Genomic DNA, 22,606 nt, shown 5'->3' with positions numbered 1-22,606 from the left:
AAATGAACAACTTCCAGTTAGGCTTAGTGTTCAGCCTTGCCCATTCTGAGTACCAATACAAAAATACAGATATATCAAGTTGTCTGAACAGTAGCAGATAATGGTGTACTCGCTAATCCCTAATTTATGAATATCTTACTTATGTTTATAGATTTTTGTTTTCATGTACCAATGTTCTTTCTGTAGGTACTATCAAGAATGTTTAATAAAATTATATTGATTTAAAAGATTGTGTGACAGGACAGTGTTAGTAGTCCCCATACTATGTCCTTAGTAGGTATCATGCTGATTTACAATCAAAACAGCTATCAACTATAAAATACAGCACAATTGAACTGACAGCCTTAGAAAATGAGAGACGTTGGGGAAGTAGATGGAGTAGAATGAACTACATCTGAATGAAACGGGTAGGTGTACAATGAAAAAGAAGAACCAAAGTTGTATCACAGAGCAGAAGAGAAGGGATTCAAGTATAGTAGAGTCAACTGTTGACGTTTCCTACCTGATCCTGCATCCATGAGGTTGGACTGTCCTCTACGATCTGGCACCAGCCGCGATGAGCCGGGCATGCTGACTGGCTCCGAACGTACCGGCTGGATCCTGCACATGTATAGTATGTGTACATTATTACACACCCAAAAAGAACAAACCTACTTGTTGTTTTAGTGATTAACTGTAAAGCTGTCCACACTAGATAACTGGGGATATCTATGATTATAAGAATATTATTCTTCCACATGCTTGTCGGTTAAATTTCTGTTAAATTGCAGTGAGCACCTTGTAAGCTAAAACAAACCATCTTTGTGAATTACATTTATAACATCAAAATCAAGCCCAATGCAGCTCTAACGCCAGATCTTTACTACTGGGTGCATTATTTTTGATAGTTTCAAAGTACCTGAGGCTGTGTAGGTCCAGGTCGTCTGTGTCAAAGTCCAAAAGGGGCTGTTGGACGTCAGTGGGGCCCTGGGACTGAAGGACTGAGGACGAGGAGGAGATGACTGTGGTCTGGCCCGAAGGGTGAATGGTCTTAAACTGAAACTGGGGGCCCATCCACAGGCGCCGGTGGGGCCCTGTATGGGTCACGATCTCCACCTGAGAACACAAAGGTAAAGGTTAGTGAGAAGAGAGAACTATTTATAGTCTTCCAAACAAGGTCAAGATCTTTGAGAAACTCTCAGGTGTCTCTGTGCTTGTGTTTCTTGCTAATGTCAGGATGCTAACATGCTCACAATGACAATGTTAACATGCTGATTTTTGGAGGTAATGTTTATCAACCATCTCAGTTTAGTTTAGCATGTTAGCACATTAACATTTGCTAAATAGCACTAATAACAGTTAAGGCTGATGGCAAGGCCATTAGTTTTAATACTGTAAGTATTTGGTCGGACACAATGACTATGCTACAGAAAGCCAAAGACATGACGTCAGATTTAGGCTTCTTTTCTACCCCATTTGTAACTCAATGCAACAGACCTTTTTGACGGCAGACATTTTGACATGAAATAGTAGGGTTAGAGAGATGTTAATGTATTAGAGCAGCAACGTGACTCTGTTTAACCTGAATGGAACCGAACCCTAATTGGTATCATTGGTAACACCTGTGTTTATCTCCCATTGATAATTTCTTTTATCTATCTTCCTGAAAAAGCCAAGCGTATTCCTGAGGTCTACTATCCATATTCTAAGATAAATCAGTATCCAATATATCACTTGGTAATAGCAATAGAAACCTTTGTAATTTTAATAAAAGTTAAACAATGATTACCTAGTGACCACACAAAAAAACTTACCAGCACGGGTCCTTACAATGATATGGGTACATCATTGCAATTTAGTTTCATCTATATCCATAAAGTTCACCACAGGACTCTTCTAAAGTCATTTTTCTGTTAGCTTATAACCTTTCTAACATTTACCCATTTCTGTCCTGCTGTTATTACAGACATATCTGAGTTAACTGCAACTTATCCACGGACTCCCATCTATTGTCAAAAAGACAACATATCTAGACATATGAAGTGAGTCATAGAATGTACTGTTATACTATTGGACCATCCGACCAAACAGACAGACCAACACTGCCATCCATAGCACTCCTCTACTAATCCATCAGCAGTTAGTCAAGGATAGAGTCCTAGCAGCTTTTCTGAAGAATCGTCATGAGTGGATTTGACATAGTGGTTTGGCGTCAGTCTATGTGCCAATATTCAAACACCCCATGCAGTACTGAGATGAACTCAGTTACATGACATCCAACTAAAAGCTTGCTGTACTCCTGCACCAGTAAAAGTCGACGTTGTCAGAACTCGTCAAGGTCTTGTGTGTGTTGGGAGTGCTGGGGGCATGATGGGAAGCCTTCCCGGAGGGTTAATAGAAGTGTGACACTAGGAGCAGCATGGCAGCGAGGCTGAGGTGAGGCCTACTGGGAGAATAAGATGGTGCTGGCATGGCAGGCGGTCCATGTGTGCCTGAGATGAGTGGCACTAATGCTGGCTTAAAGTAGGATAGGAGAGGGCTACAGAGTGGCTGACTCATAAACATTGGACTATTACTGCCTCCTCCATTCTCCATCTCCTCTTTACTGACTAACCATCTCCTGCCTTGGACTCCCACTTTTCACTGCTCTCCCACGCTAACTTGGACTTTTCAACTCCCTGCAGCACTTAACACGCCTCTTGGTGTCTCACTGCTCACATTTCATTATCCTTACTTTGTACGCATTCTTCTCTCACCTCAGTCCAGCTCTCAGCTCACAGTCTCACTCCACTCTGGCTGCCAGGTGCCAACATCTGAGAGTGAGAGCTTACACTTCCTTAATTCTTCTGCTTGTCTCTGTTTCTACACATACATGCTCATGAACATTTAGATAGAGGTGGTCTGTCACAGCTGTGCAAATTAGGCCACAGAAGGAGGGAGGAGGATAGTCATTGTGTGTGTGTGTGTGTGTCTGTGTGTGTCTGTGTGTGTCTGTGTCTGTGTGTGCTTTGCCAGTAAACACCATCAATGTCACGGCCAGTCGCAGAGCTGAACAGCTGCCAGTGTGCTCTCTTTGCAGCGGGATGGAAGGTCCAGATGTTACAGTCCAGTGTCAACCCCTGACCCCCTCCCCTTTCCATCTCGCTGGACAGAGTGCAGGACATGTTGCTCCGGTTTGTCCCTACGGCCTATACCCTCTATAGACTGGGCACCAAGCGAGATCAAGCTAACTAATGGGAAACACGTTTGTTGTTGTTTGTTGCAAACAAACTTCAGACTGGTCAACATCAAGGAAGAGGTAAGCCTGTCTACCTGAAATGAGCTTTACCACATCAAATAAAAATGTACATGCATCGGCAGCGGGTTTTAAGAGGTACAGTGAATATAAAGACGTCTGACGTCTACAGTGAGCATTGACGTCTACAGACAAAAGTGTTTATACCCATTTCAGAAGGCCACCCTGAAAAGCGAGGTGAAAAGGATGCCCTCATAGCCTTCACCTGGTTGCAGGTTGCATCCCACTGCCTCAAAATCTTTACTATGAACTATGTATGTGTCTCTTGGGTAATGTAAACGCAATGTTTTGTACAAACTGGGACATCAACACTGCTTTTGGACAGTCTCTTTTTGAATGCATTATGATATATCAGTTGTTATACATGTAAAAAGTGAAGTTCAAACTCTTGCCTATGTCTGATCTGAATTGCAATATCCATTAGGGCTAAAATACTTCTGACAGTTCACAGTCTGTTTGTGAAGCAGTCCAAGAATGGTCTCCAATATTTGTTAGTGCAGCAGCTTGAGCCATCAGTTTGCCTGGTTTTATAAAAAAAGCACTTGGCATCTAATATTTTACACATTGATAATGAAATATCATTAATCCATAGTTAGGGAAAAATAATAACTGTAATCCTGCAGAATTTCCTAGAATGCATTTATTCGTGTATTAGGAAAGACTAGAATCTTGAACAATTTTACCATCCATCCACTGCTACTGTCTACGTCACATTCTTTCCATCACATCACCATTGACGGATGAGATGTAGAGACCTGAAGTGGATTCTGTTAGGGCAGGATGTTTTGTCTGTCTACTGACAGCCAGCCTGCTGAAGAGCAAGTAACACTGATAGGCAGCAAATGGCATGATGCTGCAGCGAGCTAAAGCACTGACATGGAGGGTCACAAACCTCACATTTCATTAGGGGCCCGCCATTCAATCCAAAATCCCAACCCAATGCCAAAATGCCCACTGATAATCTAATGAAGGCCATTGATATGATGTAATGAAATCCACAAGGCAGTGCTCAGCCTCTAATTTAACATAGCCTATATGTACTTAGCATTTCTCAATACGCCAAGCTATTGTGCTTGATGTGTCCTAGTCTTTTCACAAATTTTGGAGGGAGTGAAATAAATACAAACTAACCTATATAACTGACCTACAAACCCACGTTTCATTTTGGTTCGGTCCTCTTATCCTAAATTTACTGATAGTCCGAAATGTTCCTTAAAAGCTACTTATCTTAGGTACATGCATGAAGAGCTGTGCTGTTACATCTCCAACCACTGACAAATGCACCACTACCACTGCTCTGACAGGAAGTCACCAAAATTCTGGGTTAGTGCAATGGATAGTTTTGCTCCTGGCAAACTATCATGGCAGATATGAACCAGGGCCTCAGCAAGCTAAGTGGGGTGCATTTTAACCAATCAATTATGCATGCAGTGGAATAATTGATGGTGAAAATGTAGTGGGTTACCTGCCAACACCAGAGATGAGTGCATTGAGGGTTAACCAAGCTGAAAAGCCCAGGGTATGTGTACTGGATTTCCATAACATGCCTTGACCAAATACTATGAAAATTTGAGCACAATTTAAGATGGCGTTTGTGACTGGGAGAAAGCCACAAAGTAAGTCATTTTATTTGACTGAGGAAGAAGAGTAAATATGTATGAAACCAAATAATTAAGATCCAATTACTGTATGCACAAATATATATACACAAATACCTTTCACTGGGGATGGGAGGATCGCATGTCCTGACCACAATCCAATTTTGTTCAAATTTTGCCAAATAAGAGTTAATGTTGTAAAAGCTGCAATTAATGCACTTGGGAGAAGTGGAACATGTCAAAACGCATAATTGATGTAGCATCATCCAATGAAGTTGTTACAGTTGTGTTAGCAAACAGTTTTCCATATCCAGCAACATAAGCATTTATTTAGAGTAACCTGAGAAATGTACAGTGATATTCACTTTCAATTTATTTCAGCTCCTAAGGGGAAACCTGGGGCTTTTTAGTTGCTAAACACTCCACTATGTTCACCAGCTAGTCACTAACTTTGTCCGCCTGCCATTTGGTGCTGGGGAGGTAGTGTACAGGGTTCATCAGAGCTTTCTTACTAAAAACAGCTTCCTGCTACGTCTGGAAACAACCCTAATGTGATAGGAGATGAGGGCCAGAACACAAAAAAAATTAATAGGAGGTTAAAGAGGTTAAAAAGCCCCATAGAGCTGAGAGGAGGAACTGCAGAGATGGATGAGAATTCTGTGTCCATTGCAAACTAGCCCCTTTTCTATTACACATACTTATTTAATAATTGTTCAAGTAGAAATATTGATTAGTGCAGCTTTAATTTTTAATTAAGCAGCAAAAAATAATAATTTTGCTTCATGAACATGTGCTTAAGGTACGTGTCATTTCCCTGCTTTCCATTCATTGTCTATATGAGCAGCTGTACAATGCATTCTGGTAGCACCACGTTGTGTTTTGAGAGATGGTGTCAAACTAAAAACTCTAAAAAAACGTTGAAACTAACCGTTGTCAATCGAAAACCAAGACAGATTCGGCAACTACATGGCTTTTTCTTGCTTAAAATGTTTTCAGAAGCACATTTCAGTAAACTACGATTGTAATATGACAGAAAGTTTCTGCATGAGCTGCCATGTCTGCCATGGTTTGAAATCCCGACGCAGCAACCATTTGTCCAATCAGGTGCAGCCAGAAGTGTTTGCGTGGTTGTAGGAGGGTGTAGCACCAATATGAGAAGCGCCTTGATTCCCCCCCCCTCCAAAAAAGCCCCTGTGGACATGTACCATCACACCACAGTTTGACTATGTGCTAGACACTAATAAATGGTCATTGGTAAAACTACAAAACATAAGGCCTTGAGTCCTTCAGTACTGGATATATTTTTTAAAGTATGGAAATATTAGTTACTGGGAGATTTTGTAGAAGTATGACTGAGGCTGCAGCAATCAAACGCTGGGTGCAATCTCACTGAATGTCAGGTAATGGCAATCAATCCTAATGTCACTGTAATGTCAGCTGAGGTAGAGGTCTGACCTGAGAGAGCCACTCCTCATCCTCCTGGCCACTGTGGTCCGACGCCAGGCTGTCTGAAGACTCGTGACGTGTGATTGGGCCTGGGCTTCCTGGGGGCATTGCTGAGAGAACACACACACACACACACACAAAAACACATAAATGATTAAATGATTTTACACCCAATGACGACATTTGATATTCTGAAGCTGACAATATTAGTCCAATATCATCATAGCTTTAAAGCCAGAAAGTATCTCTCTCTAAAAGTGTGAAGGCCTTCGACATTATAAAATATGACACCAGCGCAGCTATCGGAGAGGGATATCAGTAAGCCGAAGCTGACTGAGTAGTCAAAGCAGGGCAGTGAATCACATTTTGCCATTAACTATTTACATAAATCAGCCTGTGAAGGAAAATGATAACTGACAACTAGTTTATTGAAGAGTGTTCGAGTCTTTAGGCTTTGACTGATATGGTCTTCGACAGCCAATACATACAGACTGCAGTTATTTTGTTAATATCATTTCTTAAATGTGATGACTGACCGGACCAGATAAAACTTTTAAAATCGTGCACATACGAGAGTCTTTTTTTGTAGGATCAAAAACTTGTGAGTAAAATCCGTGCCAGGTGCGTGCCAGTGTGTGTGAAAAAGCAAGTGTACAGTAAAGTGTGAGAGAGAGGAACAGCGTGTGTGTGGGCGTTATAAAGAGAGAGAGAGAGTGACAGAGAGACCTAGAGACAGATGGGGCTCTTGCAGGCTTGAATAAGCAGGCGTGGAGAATGAGGCCTAATGTGTAGAATCAGTCCTTTCTGTCTCCCACCTCAGGGATGGGGTTTGTTTAACACAGGAATGGCTAATAAACTTGTCAAGTCCACATCTGGAGCACAGGAGGCGCTCCTGTCTTCATCCACACACACACTTGCACTGTCACACACTTACACACGTACCAGGTGTTCATTCATACATCCCTGATGGAGGCGGTTTGGTGTTTGACACCTCTGTAACGAATGTCACATCAACCCCCCAACCCCAACATACACACTTCCCTTATGAAGTATGAGGTTTGCACAGTTCTTACACCTGCTTCTGAAGTAGTGCGCTGTGTGTATAACTGTGTTATACACAACGGTTGAACAGACAGAGAAAAAAGCGCCACCTACAGAAACTTAAACTGCATCAACAGAAAACCAAGAGAAATACATAAAACAGCACTGGACAGTGTAAAAAAAACACTGCATAGTCCTAAAGAACCTAAAGACAATCTAGTGAAAGAGGACTTGTCAAATCAATTGCCATTATAAAAACATCTAAGAGAGTAGCATATGACAAATATGAGGATATGAACATACAGAGAAGAAATAGTTACATTCTGTAACTCAAAGTTATCAAATAATTTATTTTTCAGGAAGACAAAGATTTCAAAGGGTGGAAAAAGACCACATTGCTAGATGTTTTTATTTGTCCTTTATTTAATGGATTCAAATAATTTTATAATAAAAACTTTATACATAAAAAATTAAATATGCTATAACTAACAATCATTTTCACAAAAAAAAAAACTAATCATAACTTCTTAGAGTCAAAAAAGTCTTAAAATTACTTGCTTTGGTTAAACCCCTGCAATATTAAATTTACAATAATATAAAACAGAGCAAAGTGACAAATTCTTACATTGGAGAAGCAGGAACCATACAATGTTTGATATTTTTTCTTCATAAAATATTGAAGTGATTACTTGATTTCAAAACAGAATAATAACAATGTGGCCAAAGCAATCTGCTATATGAAACCAAATCATACAAAACATTTCTTACCTCTAGAGGTATCTAGCTAAGTTTCTCTGCCTCAACTAAAAAAACAAAAGAGGATAAATGGACATTTGGTCCTCACACCACGAAAAGTGACATTTAAAAGCAAAATCTTATAAGGACTATTTATTTGGAAGCAGAGACATGTTTGTTGAATTTGTATGTAATTGTTCAGTGCAGTGAGCACCGCAACACAATATTCCATTAATCTCTACTGTATTAGGGTGCAGGCATAATGTCAGGGACAGATGAAACCAGCACAAATATAACCAAAACTATCTGCATGGCAAGATACCACTATGCTTTTTCTGTTGTTTTCTTTTGTCATTTGGTTGTAATGACACTTTAACAAGAGGGAAAGTGAGCTAGGGCTACAGTCAGAGAGACGGAGGCAGAGAAGGGTTCTCATGTTGTTTTAAAATGGAAGAAGAACAAAAGCCTGTGTTACTTATTAAACAAAATCACGACTCCCCTATTTCCTACCACTGCCTTCTCTCTCTCTCTGTCTCTCTCTCTCTCTCTTTGCTCTCTGACCCTTGGGGCCAATAGCTGTTCCCTAATTAATTATTGATGTTCTGAAGCAGTTGGTGGACTGGCTGGATCAGGTTTCCAGGGAAGGAGGGCGGGGCTTTCAATGGCCAGTCACAGCCAGGCCAGGCTCCGGTGTGGGGAGCTAGTGGTCATCCCCATGGGTCAAGCAAAGAAACAACTCTCCCTGTGTGTGTGTGTGTGTGTGTGTGTGTGTGTGTGTCTGTGTGTCAGTGTGCACGTCAGGAGCCAGACTGACCAAGGCTGTTACAGTCATATCGGCCCATCTTAGTGTCCGAGTAGCCAGCCACTCGGCCTTCTGCTTTTACAACCCTCATTACAGGCTCTTAAGAGACACAGCGTCAATGCAATTTCACAGACAGCTAATTTTTTAAGTGCAAACTTATTGCACCGCACTCAAGAAAGGAGTCTGAATGTATGGCTATAGCTACAGTAGAAATGACTGTGTTTTGTTGTTTATGGATTTAAAGAAACATCAGAGAATAAGCCAGTCATTACTTAGGAATGATCAGAGAGGAATGGGCATCAATTCAAGAGTAATAATCTACTGTAGACAAATGTGTGAAATGTAGGACAGAATTTTAGAGATTTTGGTGAAATGTACTGAATGTTTCCATCACACATTTGAAGGTATATCCAATGCCAAAACACAGCACAACAATTTTTATTTTATTATGAGACAGGATTTTTACAACTCTGGAAAGGTATTATCTTTCACTGAGATTATTGCTTCTGAACAGTTGAGATACAATGTTCATGTTACAGTTATTATACACTACCAGAAAGGACTTTTGCCTTTGACTTCTGTTGCGACAGACGTTGAGCTACATTAAGCTTCTTTGCCTGACCCTGCATTATTCTGCCATAAGTGCTGCAGCCCAAACATACTGCACTATCACTAAATCCTGGCTTTTATTTTGTGGTTGAGGGACCTTTCCAATTGAGTGGCGATGGAATATTTGTTTGCTACAAAAGGTTGGTGTTGGTAGGTGGTAAAAAAATATGTTTCTGACATGGGGTTGGACAATATCATATATACTATGAGACATTTGTTAACACTCATATTGTGGTATCTCTACATCTAATATCTCTGGGTGTATTTGCCCCTTGTGGGCAGCTCTGTAGATCAATAAGCAGGACTGCTGTATGGAAATGTTTCTATATAGATATCTGTATTTCTCAGGTATTCAATATGCTGGATTAGCCAAAAACAGACAGTGGAATCTTTTTAGTTCATCCAAAAACAGTTTATCAATTGATCTTCCAGATGATTTGTTTGTTGATTTTTGTTCTGTATCCCCGTGTATATTGTCTGGTTGTAAATTACCCACTTCTTAGGAAGTGGCAGAAAATGTAAAATCATCATTCAGTAGAGCCTACACTCACATTCTATTGTTCTTATGACGGTTGATGTCAAAGATAGAAAACTATAATTGATGAAATATGATTTCGAGCCAGTAACTGCCTTGTTAAAGAACAGGATGAATGATTTGTTTTCTGGTCCATTTCTTTAATAACAAACCCTGGTGATTATGTGCTTGCATACCCACATAAGCAGAAAAACAATCTTCTCTACACCACCGAGGAACAGAGTTGTCTGTGTTGCAGTCTTTATTGACTGTGGAGAGAGTGGTGTTTTGCTGTGCTGAAGGCTGGTAGCCAGTGGCCTGTTAGCCAGAGCAGTGAAGCAGGGAGTCAGAACAAGAACAAAGGCTGCCTAGGTATTGATGTAGCCCGACCTCCTGGGGCCTTGGGCCAGGGGCCGGACAGGCCGATCTCCAGGGATAGATAAGGGGCTAACAATCTGATAGATCTGGAGAGCTGGCTGCACGGTGGACAGAGAATAGCCGTCTTGTCTGGGCTGTCCGCCCTGTTCACCTTTATCTCTTTCATTTATATTTTTTAAAGATTCATTTTGTTAGTCTTTTATTTTTCCTCTCTGTGCTTTGACCCGCCCCACTTGGTTGCCAGAAATTTCACCTGCTCGGCTCCCCTCTCGACTGCTCCACCTGTACCTCTTCTCACTTTCCTCTCTTCTCACTTTCCTCTTTTGAGTAGTACTCTGGCAGATAGGTGCTGGCATACTGACAGACTGGGAGCTTAGTCATTATATATCATTCAAGGCGTATTTGACTGACAGTTCCCTCATTCAGCCAGCGCTACACTTACCCCATCCTTTCTCTGCCTCTCTTTGATTACTGACCCAGTCATGGCGCCATGGTTTCTCTTTACCAAACGCCTGATGCTCCAAAGCCTTCACTCTGGCCCCTCTCTCGGAGCAATTAGATCTATTGACGAGGCAACTGTGGCTGGCCTGTCATGGGCCTCAAAGTCCCAAGAGAGCAGCCAAGCCAGCCAGTCAGTCAGTCTCCACAATTAGCACATTATATGACAGGTAGGGAAGGGGAGGGCCGCGGCCAAAAAGCAAAGCCTCTTTTGCTGCCATCATCATCGGGCTCAAAGGAGCCAGCTAGAAATCCAGGTGGTAAATTATTCACCGGTTTGTTTGCTTCAGAGCAACTTTGTGGCGTGGGGAAGAGGTGTCAGAAAACATACTGTGGACAGCTAGATAAATAGCACCTCGACAAAAAAATCATACATGGGAAAGACCCACTGTGTATAAAAAGTCTCAATGTAGCTAATGAGGGTGTGAAAACCTCACATTCATCACAGTGCAGACACTGTTATCATAGGGATTAGAGTAGTCATTCTGTTATTACCCAGCTCCAACACCTTAGGCCAAAAGAAAAAAGGCCCATTCACACACTTGCCTAATAGACAAATGAGTACTTTTGGAGACACAGACAGGAATCCTGTGATTCTGCCTAAGCTACAGATAGAGGATTCCCCAAACACTAAAAACTTGGCTCGAGACTGCTTTTATTAAGCCAGATCGTACTACTGCATCTCCTCTATTTGTGAGTGTACTGTATAATGTGTGTCTCTTTCTTCCTTATCTCTCCAAGGCAGTGCTGCACGTTGCCGTCCTCTGCAAGGCTGAGTGCTGCCAGTAGCTGCTACAGATGGACAGGTGGAGATAGTGACCATGAAGTGGCGCCACTGCTGCCTTTTATCATCCCGTCCTGGAGGCTCCGGTCTGGCCTGACCCCGGCCCTTCCTCTCCCCTTCCTATTCCTTTCCCTGCATACTGCATTTTTAATCAGCCTGGGTCATCCAATATAGAGCCATGAGACCGGAGACCATGGCCTGTCAATCAAGCACTGCCACCTCTTTGCCTTGCACCACCTTTTTAGAGACGAAGTCATAGTTTGGTAGACAATTAGCTAAAGGAGAAATTTATATAGATTTCTTACCCTAATTCTTTGACTCTTTCAGTACTTCTGTTTCTCGGCTAGAAGTAAAAACTTTCTTGCCTCATTTCCTTTGTTGCTACTAGTTATTTCTTGTGGTGGTTGTATCCACGATGTAAATTAGACCTAGATAGCACAATTTGTTCTGCAAGTAAGAACACTGTGTCTTTTCAGTTTCCTCTGCAGCAGCATGATCTTTGTGCTCAGCAAGAGGCAGCTGGACAAGAGGCGTATGGCTGTGTTGTAATTCATCCTAAGGTCAAATCGACTCTTTCTCCTGGATCACTTCTCTGTTGCGCTGCCAAGCCCTGGAGGAAACAGCATAGGAGAGGGCCTGCAAAGGGGACACATGCTGAGAAAAAGGATGTTGAGAGTCTGCGCTCGGGTGCAAAGCATAGAAATGGAAGGTGGCACTCCAAGAGCAACTCGGTCGGTGTTGGTGGTGTATAGGACGCTGACCCGGAGGGAAAATGGCAGGAGCACAAGAAGTGGGTAGAGGGCTGAACAATTATGTTTATAGCGTCTTGACCTCGTTCACACTTGGTTGGTTTGGAGAATAAAGAGATTCGGCGGTGTTATCTGGCTATTGTTAATTGGATGTAAATGTTAATGCAATGAATCTCTCTCATTATGCAGGCACTTCCACTGCCCATGCTGGCAGAGAGAATGGTGGAAAAAGCTGACGCCCGTACCCGTCACCCCAACGTGTCCTCATCGCTCTGACACTAGGAGAGACCATTAGCACTAATTTGGGAAAATATCCTACCAGTTAGACCTGGAGCACTGCAGAAGTCAACGGAGATGAGTAGAGAGATTAGGGTAAACACAGCCACCACTTGCCCTGGAGCAGCCGCAAGAGCTAATTACAGATTTTGTGTGTTTATAATTATGGAGTGAGCTCAAAACGCCAGCCTATTCCAGGGGGTGGATTGATTCCGTGTGTGGCCATCCATGTGCACTTGCAAATGCATGCGAATTGGCCTTTCAGAGGGCAACATAAAGTGCTTATTGCTCTGTACTTGTTATTGAATTAGAGAAAGTTTAGGGTGTCAGCTAATTGGTCTGAGTCCGGCATCTTATAGCACAGTGCAAGCATGTCCTGAAGCAGGCGTGTAGTGTGGCCGGCAAAGGACAGATTCGAGGTGCAGAACCGAACAGAAGAACTAATACTAGATTACTTGTGACAGGGCTCAGAGGATATGTAATGGTAGAAATGGTTGAAGCATCTTTCTCTGAAGTCTTTGAGAAAGGAAATGTTATGGCTGCTGACTGGAAAGGTCTCTTCTCAGCATGTGGCACAGATAAGAGGCTGAGGACTGGCTTTCAACACAGTCAACATGGATAATCATCAGAGATTAGGGGTCACCCCCTTGAGTAGTACTGCAGATAGTACATACAGAAAACATACATAGTCATGTTAGCCTGTGCAACCAAAACATACATAGACCTATGTTTTATGATGCACACATGTAATAAACAAACATAGTATTTGCAGGCCAAGCAAAAACATCAATAGCATCAGAGCATAGGATTTGGTGGTTAATGAGTACAAGAAAACTCAGATTCACATTTTATTTAGAGATCTGCAACGATTGATTAACCTGAAATTACAAAAATATCTCAGCTTTTATCTCATCTCAGCTTAAAGAATGAAATTTCCAAGATTCTACACTGTCTGTATTAATAACATGGCATCATATTCTTCAGGATAATCTTAAAGCCACTATGAAATAATTTTTAAGTGATTATAGTATCTTTCAAAACATTTGTATGGCCTCAGTTTTTGTTTGAAGAAGAGACCATCTCTGTGACAACATAGTGGTTTGAAATTTGACCTGACCATATAAAAATGAAAAATATAGATCCAGAGTGACTTAAGTGCAGTTTGGAGAAACAAAATTAATTCACAACTGATGAGGTACCAAAAGCTTGTTTCTAGAAATCCTTTATTGTATGCTTGTAGCACGATCATAATGTTTCTGTCTTTACCAGGATCCCAATGACCTGAAACGTGAAACACATGTTCACTTCCATTTGAGCTGCCTAGCAAATCTGCATTGATTTACATCTTTCCATTGACTTAGTCTGCACTTCTGCTTCTCCGAAATGTTACTTTGCATTCTATTTGAACACAACCTGATACTAAGATCACGCTTGTTTGTGTAAACTAATGAACACAAAAAGGATTTGTTTAGCACTTACCAGCCAGAAGGTACTGATAGTATTGCACCAGGTCTGAGGCCAACACCAAGGGGTGGTTAGAGTTGAAGGGTGGCTGCAGCTCGTTCCACTGTGGAGTCCTGCTCCGAAAAAACAAACCGTCTATGAGACTGATTACATTAGAGGCACTTTTTCTATGACATACTGGTGAATGTAGTGTTACCTGGCTAGAGTCCAGCAGGCCCTTGGACAGGTGCTGAGCTCCAGAGGCGTGTCATCGCTAATCTTTTGAGCTGTGCTAATTGGTCGAGGCTCCAGGACGTGCTCCACCAAGTTACCATAGCAACTGATGATGTACAGTGAGTCGACAACCGACTGCCTGGATTGATCTGTGAAGAGAATGTGAAAGATTTTGTTTTTATTAGCCAATTAGTTTTCACTTATTGACTGTAGAAAAATGTGAAAACCAGCTTTGATTATGATCTTACCTTTCTCTCTTTTCAGATTGGGGTTGGTGATGAACCAGGAGCGAGAGGAGGCAAATATGGCGGCCACACAGAATTCTCCTCCACTGGACTTGCTCGGGGAGATCTGAGGGGGCGGCTTAGCTTTGCTTCAGGAGGGAAAAAAGTACAACGTTGAGACAAGTAGAAACTGTACTGTATTGCCTGGGGCCTCAAAGGTGCTCCATGTAGTGTTTAACATGTCAAACTCAAATTACCACATTTCCCATGAACCATGTTGCTGAAAAGCAGCACACTTCCTGTCTTGTGCTCCAAGAGTTTCCCTCCAAAACTGACCAGGGGGCAGAGAATGTGAACTACAACAAAGTACTCGTCAATGGTCAGTAACTACATTGATGCTCTAAATGTATCTGCTGATTTATTCAGTGTAGCACATTTAAATGGGTCTTTGTTCCATTAAATATAACCAGAATCTCATTAAGAAGAAGGGATTATTTTCAACAGTATAACACAAAATGTAAGACCTTGGAGGCAAGTATATGAAAATTACACATTGACAATACACACAAACTTGAGTGCTTTGCATGCAAGGAGCAAAGCAAGGGGAGATTCAGATGCCTGCAAATAAAACATTCACCTTAGTAGCAGAAAATAAGAAATTAATTTTGCACCGACAGAAATGCTGACATATGAAATATTGAGAAAATAAACAAAATCAGTCCAAAAATTAAAAAAACATCTCTTACAAAATGGCCACCTTCTAAAAAATCCCCTATACACAATTTAGCCATTCATTCAAAGTATCCAAGTAGAAGACAATGACAAAGTGTTCTCTTGTGAGTTTACATTCAGACCAACCCAATGTTTTCCAGTGTAGCCAATGGCTATCTGGTAAACGGATATCTCGGTCTCAGCAGTCCGATTAGCAAGTTGATACACAAGAATGACTAGAAAGACACATTTTGACGAATTGCTAAAAACAAATATCTGCATATGAATGCATAAGCCATTCCGCCTCTTTCTCTCTCCACACAGTTTAACATTATGCAACCAAAGCGCGTTCAAATGTGATTGGTCAATACTACCCGGGTTACAAACAGAAACCAAAAAGCTTCTGTTGCCAAATCTGGGGACTTGTTTAGTCTATGCCAGCTCTACCAGGTGAGCTAACAGGCCCCCCAAAATCAATAGTTTAAGTCACCATTTTTGACAAGTAAACCATTTTTTGCAACATTTTAAAACGTAAATTTGAATCAAACGATTGAATTGATTCATCGCCCAGCTCTAATTCATATGCAGATATCTGATTATAGAGAATAACATTCAGACCCACTGTGGCAAGATTTGCAAGCTTCCTCATTCACTTCAATGACACCACAGTGTTTCTGTGGTGGGTGAGCTATTACAGATGGTTCCTGCAAAAACTGTAAAGCATAAATGTCATGTGATTGGTTATAGGCTGCATATTTTCAGTATATTTTTAGAGACTTTGTCTAATGTACAGCAGATATAACTCCATGTTTCTTCTTGTTTTCCAAGTCATGTATGCTCCTTCAATGACACGCCTGCTTTTCCATATAGTAGGGACTAATAAATCTTTCAGTCACACTGGATGCACAAGATCTACAATACTTATCACTCAATGGAATGTGCACCTCACAACAGCAGCACCCACACTGCCTTCCCTGGCTGCCCTACTTTGTGTTGGCCACAGGAGAAAATTTATTGGGAGTTATTGGATTATTCAGCATGTCAGGACTGTTTGAGAGGAAGCGGACAAAAAAAGGGTTTTCAGCTGCAATACGGTTCCCATATGGTAATGATCAGAGAACAGTAGCGGGGTCTGGTATTATTGTCCGGCCTTATAACCAACCTGGACAGTAAAACATGGTCACAGCAGATCAGGCATGAGGTGGGCTAAGGGCTTGAAGACTCAACGTTGTGTCACACACTCCCAGAGGGGTGCTTAACCTTGACCTTTGGAAACCACACTGGTATGAAAGCAGCACACTCAATTCTATCTACACTCATTTGTTAGGAAAAAAGAAAAGGCTAAAGAAGACAAAAAGTCTATGCAGAATTGCCCTTTTTCCCCATTTTGTTTCTTTTTGTTTTCAGTCTAAAAATCTGGTGCAGATATTTGTACAGGTGTTTTACAGTTGTGACTTTTGTGAAACAATTTTAAGTAGAATCGGATAGTTAGCATAAGCAGAAAAGCCTGTATAACTGCAAAAAAAGAGAGTTCCCCATACAAAAATGTCAACAACAACAGGGAAACATTATATCACTGATGCAAAGCACCTGATACCAGGCCTATCAAGAAATGTCCAAGGAAAGCAAATGTCTCTAGAATTTTGGCCCTTGTGCCACCTGCAGGCAATGAATGTTCCTACCGCAGTTCTTTTCCTATAGCTGCTTTTTAAATGTGGCAAGTTGGGATTGGATCTAGTCACAATTGATGCTGAACAGCATTAGTGGTTTACAGAATGGATGGATATGAAAAACTAGAGTGTATTCCAAAAAGCAGATAGGTTACCTTGCTGAAAAAAAAAAAGTTAATGAAAATGTTAAAATATGTGTTGGGTATACTTTATGTTACGTGTTGGATTACATATTATGTAATTATGCACATGTTATGTGTTGCTTAATGTTAAGATTGGTCCTTAAATATGGTCATGGAAGTTCACTGACTTTGGAATGTGTGTGGGCTTGCATATAGAGAGAAAAATACTTGGTGCTTTAAAGCCACAAGTCAAATTGTATTTCTATGCAAATTTGAATGTTGATTTATGATGATAATTCACTTAATGTTTTGTTTGTTACTTTAAAAAAACATCTGATGTTAATTGAAATACTATAACAGCCAGAAGTATTAAACATTAAATCTTAAACATGCAGTTTTAACTCATTGCCTGCAGGTGGTGGATATGATAAAATCGCAGCAACAATTGTCCATGGATGGCAGCATTGTTACATCTACATCTGCTGCTATTACTTTCCTATCCTATAGGAGGCACAGGTTGGTACCTACATAATGCTCTGACAATAACTGAACAGTCCCCTCTGTGCCACCTGCTGAAGGTTGTTGCCACTAAACAAACCTCTGCCTCACAGGAAGCTCAGTGTGAAACTATTAGTAGATAGTAAAACTACAGCGTAGATGGCCAATAGTCTAGTCTTCTATCATGACAATTATATATGTATTACACTGACCTATTGACCTTTCTCACAATGTTAACAAAAGTGAAAAATAACTAGTGTATCCGACCAGTGATTTGACTCCACTTCAAAAGTTAATGGGTTCTTCTTTGGCCCATCACCCTTTGGCCCTACACCCTTCCACCAAGTTTCATGAAAATCGGTCAGTAGTTTTTCCCATAATCCTGCTGACAGACAAACAAACAAACAAACAGCACCGAAAATATAACCTCCTTGGTGGAGGTAACTATGTAGTACAATGCAGTACAGACTGCAGTTCGACAGACATGCTTGTAAGGGCAGACTGTGTCCAGTAGTTCAACTAACTTTCACAGTACTACGTGCTGAAAGACCTGTTGCTGGTAAAACTCTCTTTCTATTGCCTCCCATCAGACTGTCAGCACCTCATAAATTACTCCCTGGATGCAAAGAGATGTTGATGTCTTTGTTTGGCCAACACCGTGTGAAAGAGGGATCAGAAAAAAGGAAGTGGGGAAGGTAGTCATAAGAAAGGCCTCTATACAAGTTTCGTAGCTTGTATTTATTAGTGCTGGGTCAAGGGGAGAAGGCTGAATAACCAAATATCCACAGTAAGCCCACGTCTGCAAAAGGAAGATGGAGGGGGAGATAAAGTCACACTCAGGATATTGCGTTGGCTAACTCCAGGGTGCCCTTGTCTTGTCCTCCAAGCTCTTCCACGGGCCTATTCGTTTGTCAGTGCATGCAGAAGATGAAGCATTTAACAAACGGGCCAAGTTAGCTATCCAGTAGCTAGGAGGGGGTGTTTCCATTACTGCAATTTATCCCTAAGCATGTCCCCTTTCTTCTGCCTTTCAATCTCAACAATCCTGGACCAGAGCAAGGCAAATTAAAAGGAAAATACAATGGGAAAGAAATGAAAATAGACATGAAACATGTCAGATATGTAAAGTCTTTAAACTTTCAAGAACCCCAGTGTGAACCATTAAAGTGAAAATGGCTATAAGCATGTTAAATGGTAGTGGAAAAGGGGGAAACGAGGGCTCTGTTAGTCACAAGACACCATATAACTTCTGTTCATTGCTTAAGAGAAGGAACACAATACCCAACTTGACTGTGTGGGAGTTCTGCAAAGTCGAAGTTCTTCTATGGTGAGGTGTTTAATTGCTGAAAACCGTGGTGTTCCATCTCTCCCAATGCTGGAAAATATGTTAAACCCTCAAAGGCCCTGTGGTTCACTGGTTTCAATAACCCAGGAAACACAAATCCTATTTCAGTGCAAGCTGATGTTGGTTTTCAAGGGTGAGAGCTTGGGCCTGACGAATATACCACACAGCAACTTACACTGTGCACTACAAGATATTGTAACCTCCTCAAAGTCTTCATGTTGACTTTGGACATGCATGGAAGTTGAATAATAAATCAAGGAAAAAACATTGTTTGAATCTGACAGGTTTTCTTGAGGAGAATGACAAATCAGCGAGAAAGGACTTTTAAGAGGCACAGTAGAGATTATTATGTAGAGCCATTAGGGAAGGAGTGACCCGAGTTGCAACCCCGACTGACCAAGTTGCAACCACGCACACTGACCTCACACACACCCACATATATGTGAGTGTGTGAATATACACATAAATGTACAGTATAACCAAAGTTCTTACACATATATAATCACACACACCAGTGCATACGTGTATGTCTGTGATAGCAAGCTATAATACTGGCTCCCCACTGTGGTCTCATGGCTGATGAAATGGGTTTGGGCCTTTGAAGAGGGCTCTGCTTGCGTCGAGCCTGCCAACGGGACCAAAGATCACAGCTCAGTTCTCGTCTCCTCTGGGTGCAGTGACCACTAAAGTTTATTCATCTGTGTTTTAAATCATCCTTTTCCTCTTGATCTCACTTGAAGTGGCTTAAAAGTGTTGAGGTTTCTGCCCTTACGACAGGGAGGCACAGCTCCAGCAGACAAGGGCCTAATTTTGCCATCCATATGGAGGACAACCAGTTTTTTGGAGTGGACCAGTGGTGAGGGAGCGGGTTAGCGAATGGCACCAAGTTACGAAAAACGTAACCCAATATCAGTAAATTATGAAACATAAATATACCAAAAGGGAACTGGGAGCTGGGGGGAGGGGATGTCACTAAACAAACGGCAAATCTCTTTTTTTCTCTCTCTCCCTCCACAAGATTTTCTTTTGTACGATTGCCCTTTAGCAGGGAGTGGAATCTATTTTCTTTGCAACTTTAATTCACTGAAGAATACTCACATGCCATTTCCACTTTTAATTTAACAAATGAGGACTCTTGACTGAGCTAATAGCTTTTCCTCAAGGGCATAATTCAATCTGCGACATCAACCATCAAAGTCCCTTCGCATTACTATGTCCGGAGCTAACGTGAGGCGCCTCCGAGGGGGGATGGAAGTCCAGTGGCAGCTTCCATTTATTTTCAGGGCTCTCGCAGTAAACAAATATGATAGAGCTCACTTGAGCTGGCAATCCAGTGACAAAGAGCTGTGCGGCTGTCGTTTGCTCTGGTTCTGGGCCATATGGTTCATTTAAATCAGAAAAGGAGCCGGTATTAAGACCGCGGCCAGGAAGGGAAAGGAAGACAGAGAGAGGGAGCGAGAGAGAGCAGTCATGTGGAGGACACATCCTTCAACGTCACATTTATTATTTTACAGCAGCCCTCGGAAAAGAGGCAGCCTTGGGGCTGTGTCGAACACACAGCACTAATGACAACCACTAGGGAAACTGAATATTGGAGAATGGGCATCAAATGTTCAAGGAGAAACTAGGACTTTTTGTTTTTTACCTGAACCTATTCTCTATACATTGTGTGCCATACAAGGCATGAACATTTATTAAATAGCCTCTGGAGTCAGATTATGCAAATAATATTAAATATATTGGTGTAAGCCCATGTATCTGGTGAGAAAGTTGAGTTTCACAGTACAATAACTCATAACAAAAAACAGTTGTGTAAAATACATATTTAGAAATGGAAATTGGAGAAGGCATGATACAGTTCATAGTATCCTGGAACAGGAAATAAAGGAGGACTTTGTTTCTAAAATGTGCACGTAAACATTGGGTACTACTGAGCTTTCAGCAGGCAAGCTAAACGCTAAAGCAGAAATTGGTGAATGGACTGTCATAGGTCGTGTCTCAAGACATACACTATTAGAGAAACAATATAGGTTTAACTAGCTCCAATTTGAGCGGAAGGCAGTTATTGTGAGGGTCAAGATTCCGATGCTAATGATGTGTACCTTTGAAAACTATACGGTCTGAAATCACTAAGGGCCTAGATTAAGCGGGAGGTGGATGAAGACCGAAAGAAAAAAGCTTCAATTAAAAAGTATGAGTGACTACCCACAACAAAAGACGAAACCCAAGACTTGGGGAAGGCACCACATGCTATTCATTTTCTAAAGTGAATGGAGTCAACAGGGAGGAGCTGGAGAGCACGGAGCCGGGAAGGGAAAAGTTCACTTCACTGAGCCACTCAATCATCTCTCCATAAGTGACTCTGTCATAATGGGGCTTCTTTTAAAAGCTTGTAAGCATCTGATTTCACAAGACAGTGTTGACAAGAGACTTGGCTTCAGCCCCCTGCGAGAAAAGGTTCTTTGAATAGGAAGATGCTGTGCCCTCTAACACTTGATTCACAGTGCAGGGCATTAAAAAAGTTTGAGTTGAATTGACTGTAAATAATTTCCTGATCTGAAAATCTGATGAAGTTGTCACTTTTTCAGCAGTGTGTCAGCGTCAATAGCAAGTGATAACTATTAACTATTATTGTAATGCTTATTCTGCATTAGAAAGTAATTTGTTGATATTCAGAGGTGAGGATGAGCATAAAGTATCTATTGAATGTGCTGATGTCCTTGTAAAAGTTTAAAGCAGTATTCATGATTTTTCACCACTTTCTATATCCCATAATGACTTTATAAACAATGAACATGTTAGTAGTTGCCTAATTATAAATAATAATTAGTTTTGTCACTGACAACAGCTGCCTGCTGCGGTTGGAAACAAGGTGGGTGAGAGCTATGAGAGTGAACAAAAATAGTAAAGTAAATTCATATGCCAATATGAATTATACATTTTCCAACAGTAACGAATGGATAGCTTCCAATTAGGAAAAATGTATAGTTGCTTGTGGGCTTTTAGAAATAAACTTGGTAAAAGAGTCTAAAAGGTCACCAAGCTAGCAATACTGAATGAGGGAAGTGCATGTAAACAAGTCGGGGGAGTCGAGGACTCCTTAACAAAGGGAAATTAATAGAAAATGAATAGGAAATAGTAAGAGGTAGCGCACAAAAAAAGAAGTAAATATTTAACATATTTTCTACTGAATTTCGCTTGGGACAGATTGGTACTTTTCCAGTATTGGGGGGACAAGAATGCTTGGTACACCCTAGGACAAAACAATGAGCTAAAAGATGACAAAACGCTCCACAGAGCTGAGGGGAACTGGAGAATCGTTTGATAATTCACTGTGGGTTCATCACTTTGAGCAACCTCTTTCACATTACACATTTGACCAGTTGTTACTACTAAAATAATACTCAGCGCAGCTTAAAATAAAATCCTTTAGTTATAATTAACTTCACAGTTTGCAAAGCACATTTTGTAGAAGAGGGGTACACAACACTCACATTTTATACCCAAACAAGACAATACAACAATAACACCAGAATATGACGAGGCACAATTACTGCGTGCAAACACACATCAGACGGGAAAGAAAAAAATTTAACCAAAGCGGGCTAAAAGAAAATTTGAACAGCATGTGTTTCACACAAAGGCGTTATTCTTT

The 22,606-nt window shown here is 41.1% G+C and overlaps 1 protein-coding gene across 1 annotated transcript in view; it reads right to left on the bottom strand.

The window, feature by feature from the left end:
* bcas3 (BCAS3 microtubule associated cell migration factor) overlaps window positions 1-22,606 on the bottom strand; it is a gene marked incomplete in the record, with an annotated part of 342,828 nt that overhangs the window by 216,883 nt on the left and 103,339 nt on the right. Inside the window, 6 exon segments of the mRNA XM_035679381.1 lie at window positions 503-600; window positions 899-1,095; window positions 6,328-6,428; window positions 14,184-14,281; window positions 14,365-14,530; window positions 14,630-14,754. Coding sequence (XP_035535274.1) covers window positions 503-600; window positions 899-1,095; window positions 6,328-6,428; window positions 14,184-14,281; window positions 14,365-14,530; window positions 14,630-14,754 — 785 coding nt within the window.

The sequence above is a fragment of the Morone saxatilis genome, unplaced genomic scaffold, assembly GCF_004916995.1.
Source record: "Morone saxatilis isolate NCDOM2014 unplaced genomic scaffold, NCSU_SB_2.0 Contig8, whole genome shotgun sequence".
Classification (NCBI taxonomy): domain Eukaryota; kingdom Metazoa; phylum Chordata; class Actinopteri; family Moronidae; genus Morone; species Morone saxatilis.
The sequence above is the reverse complement of the archived record's forward strand: the minus strand, read 5'-3'. Positions and strand labels throughout refer to the sequence as shown.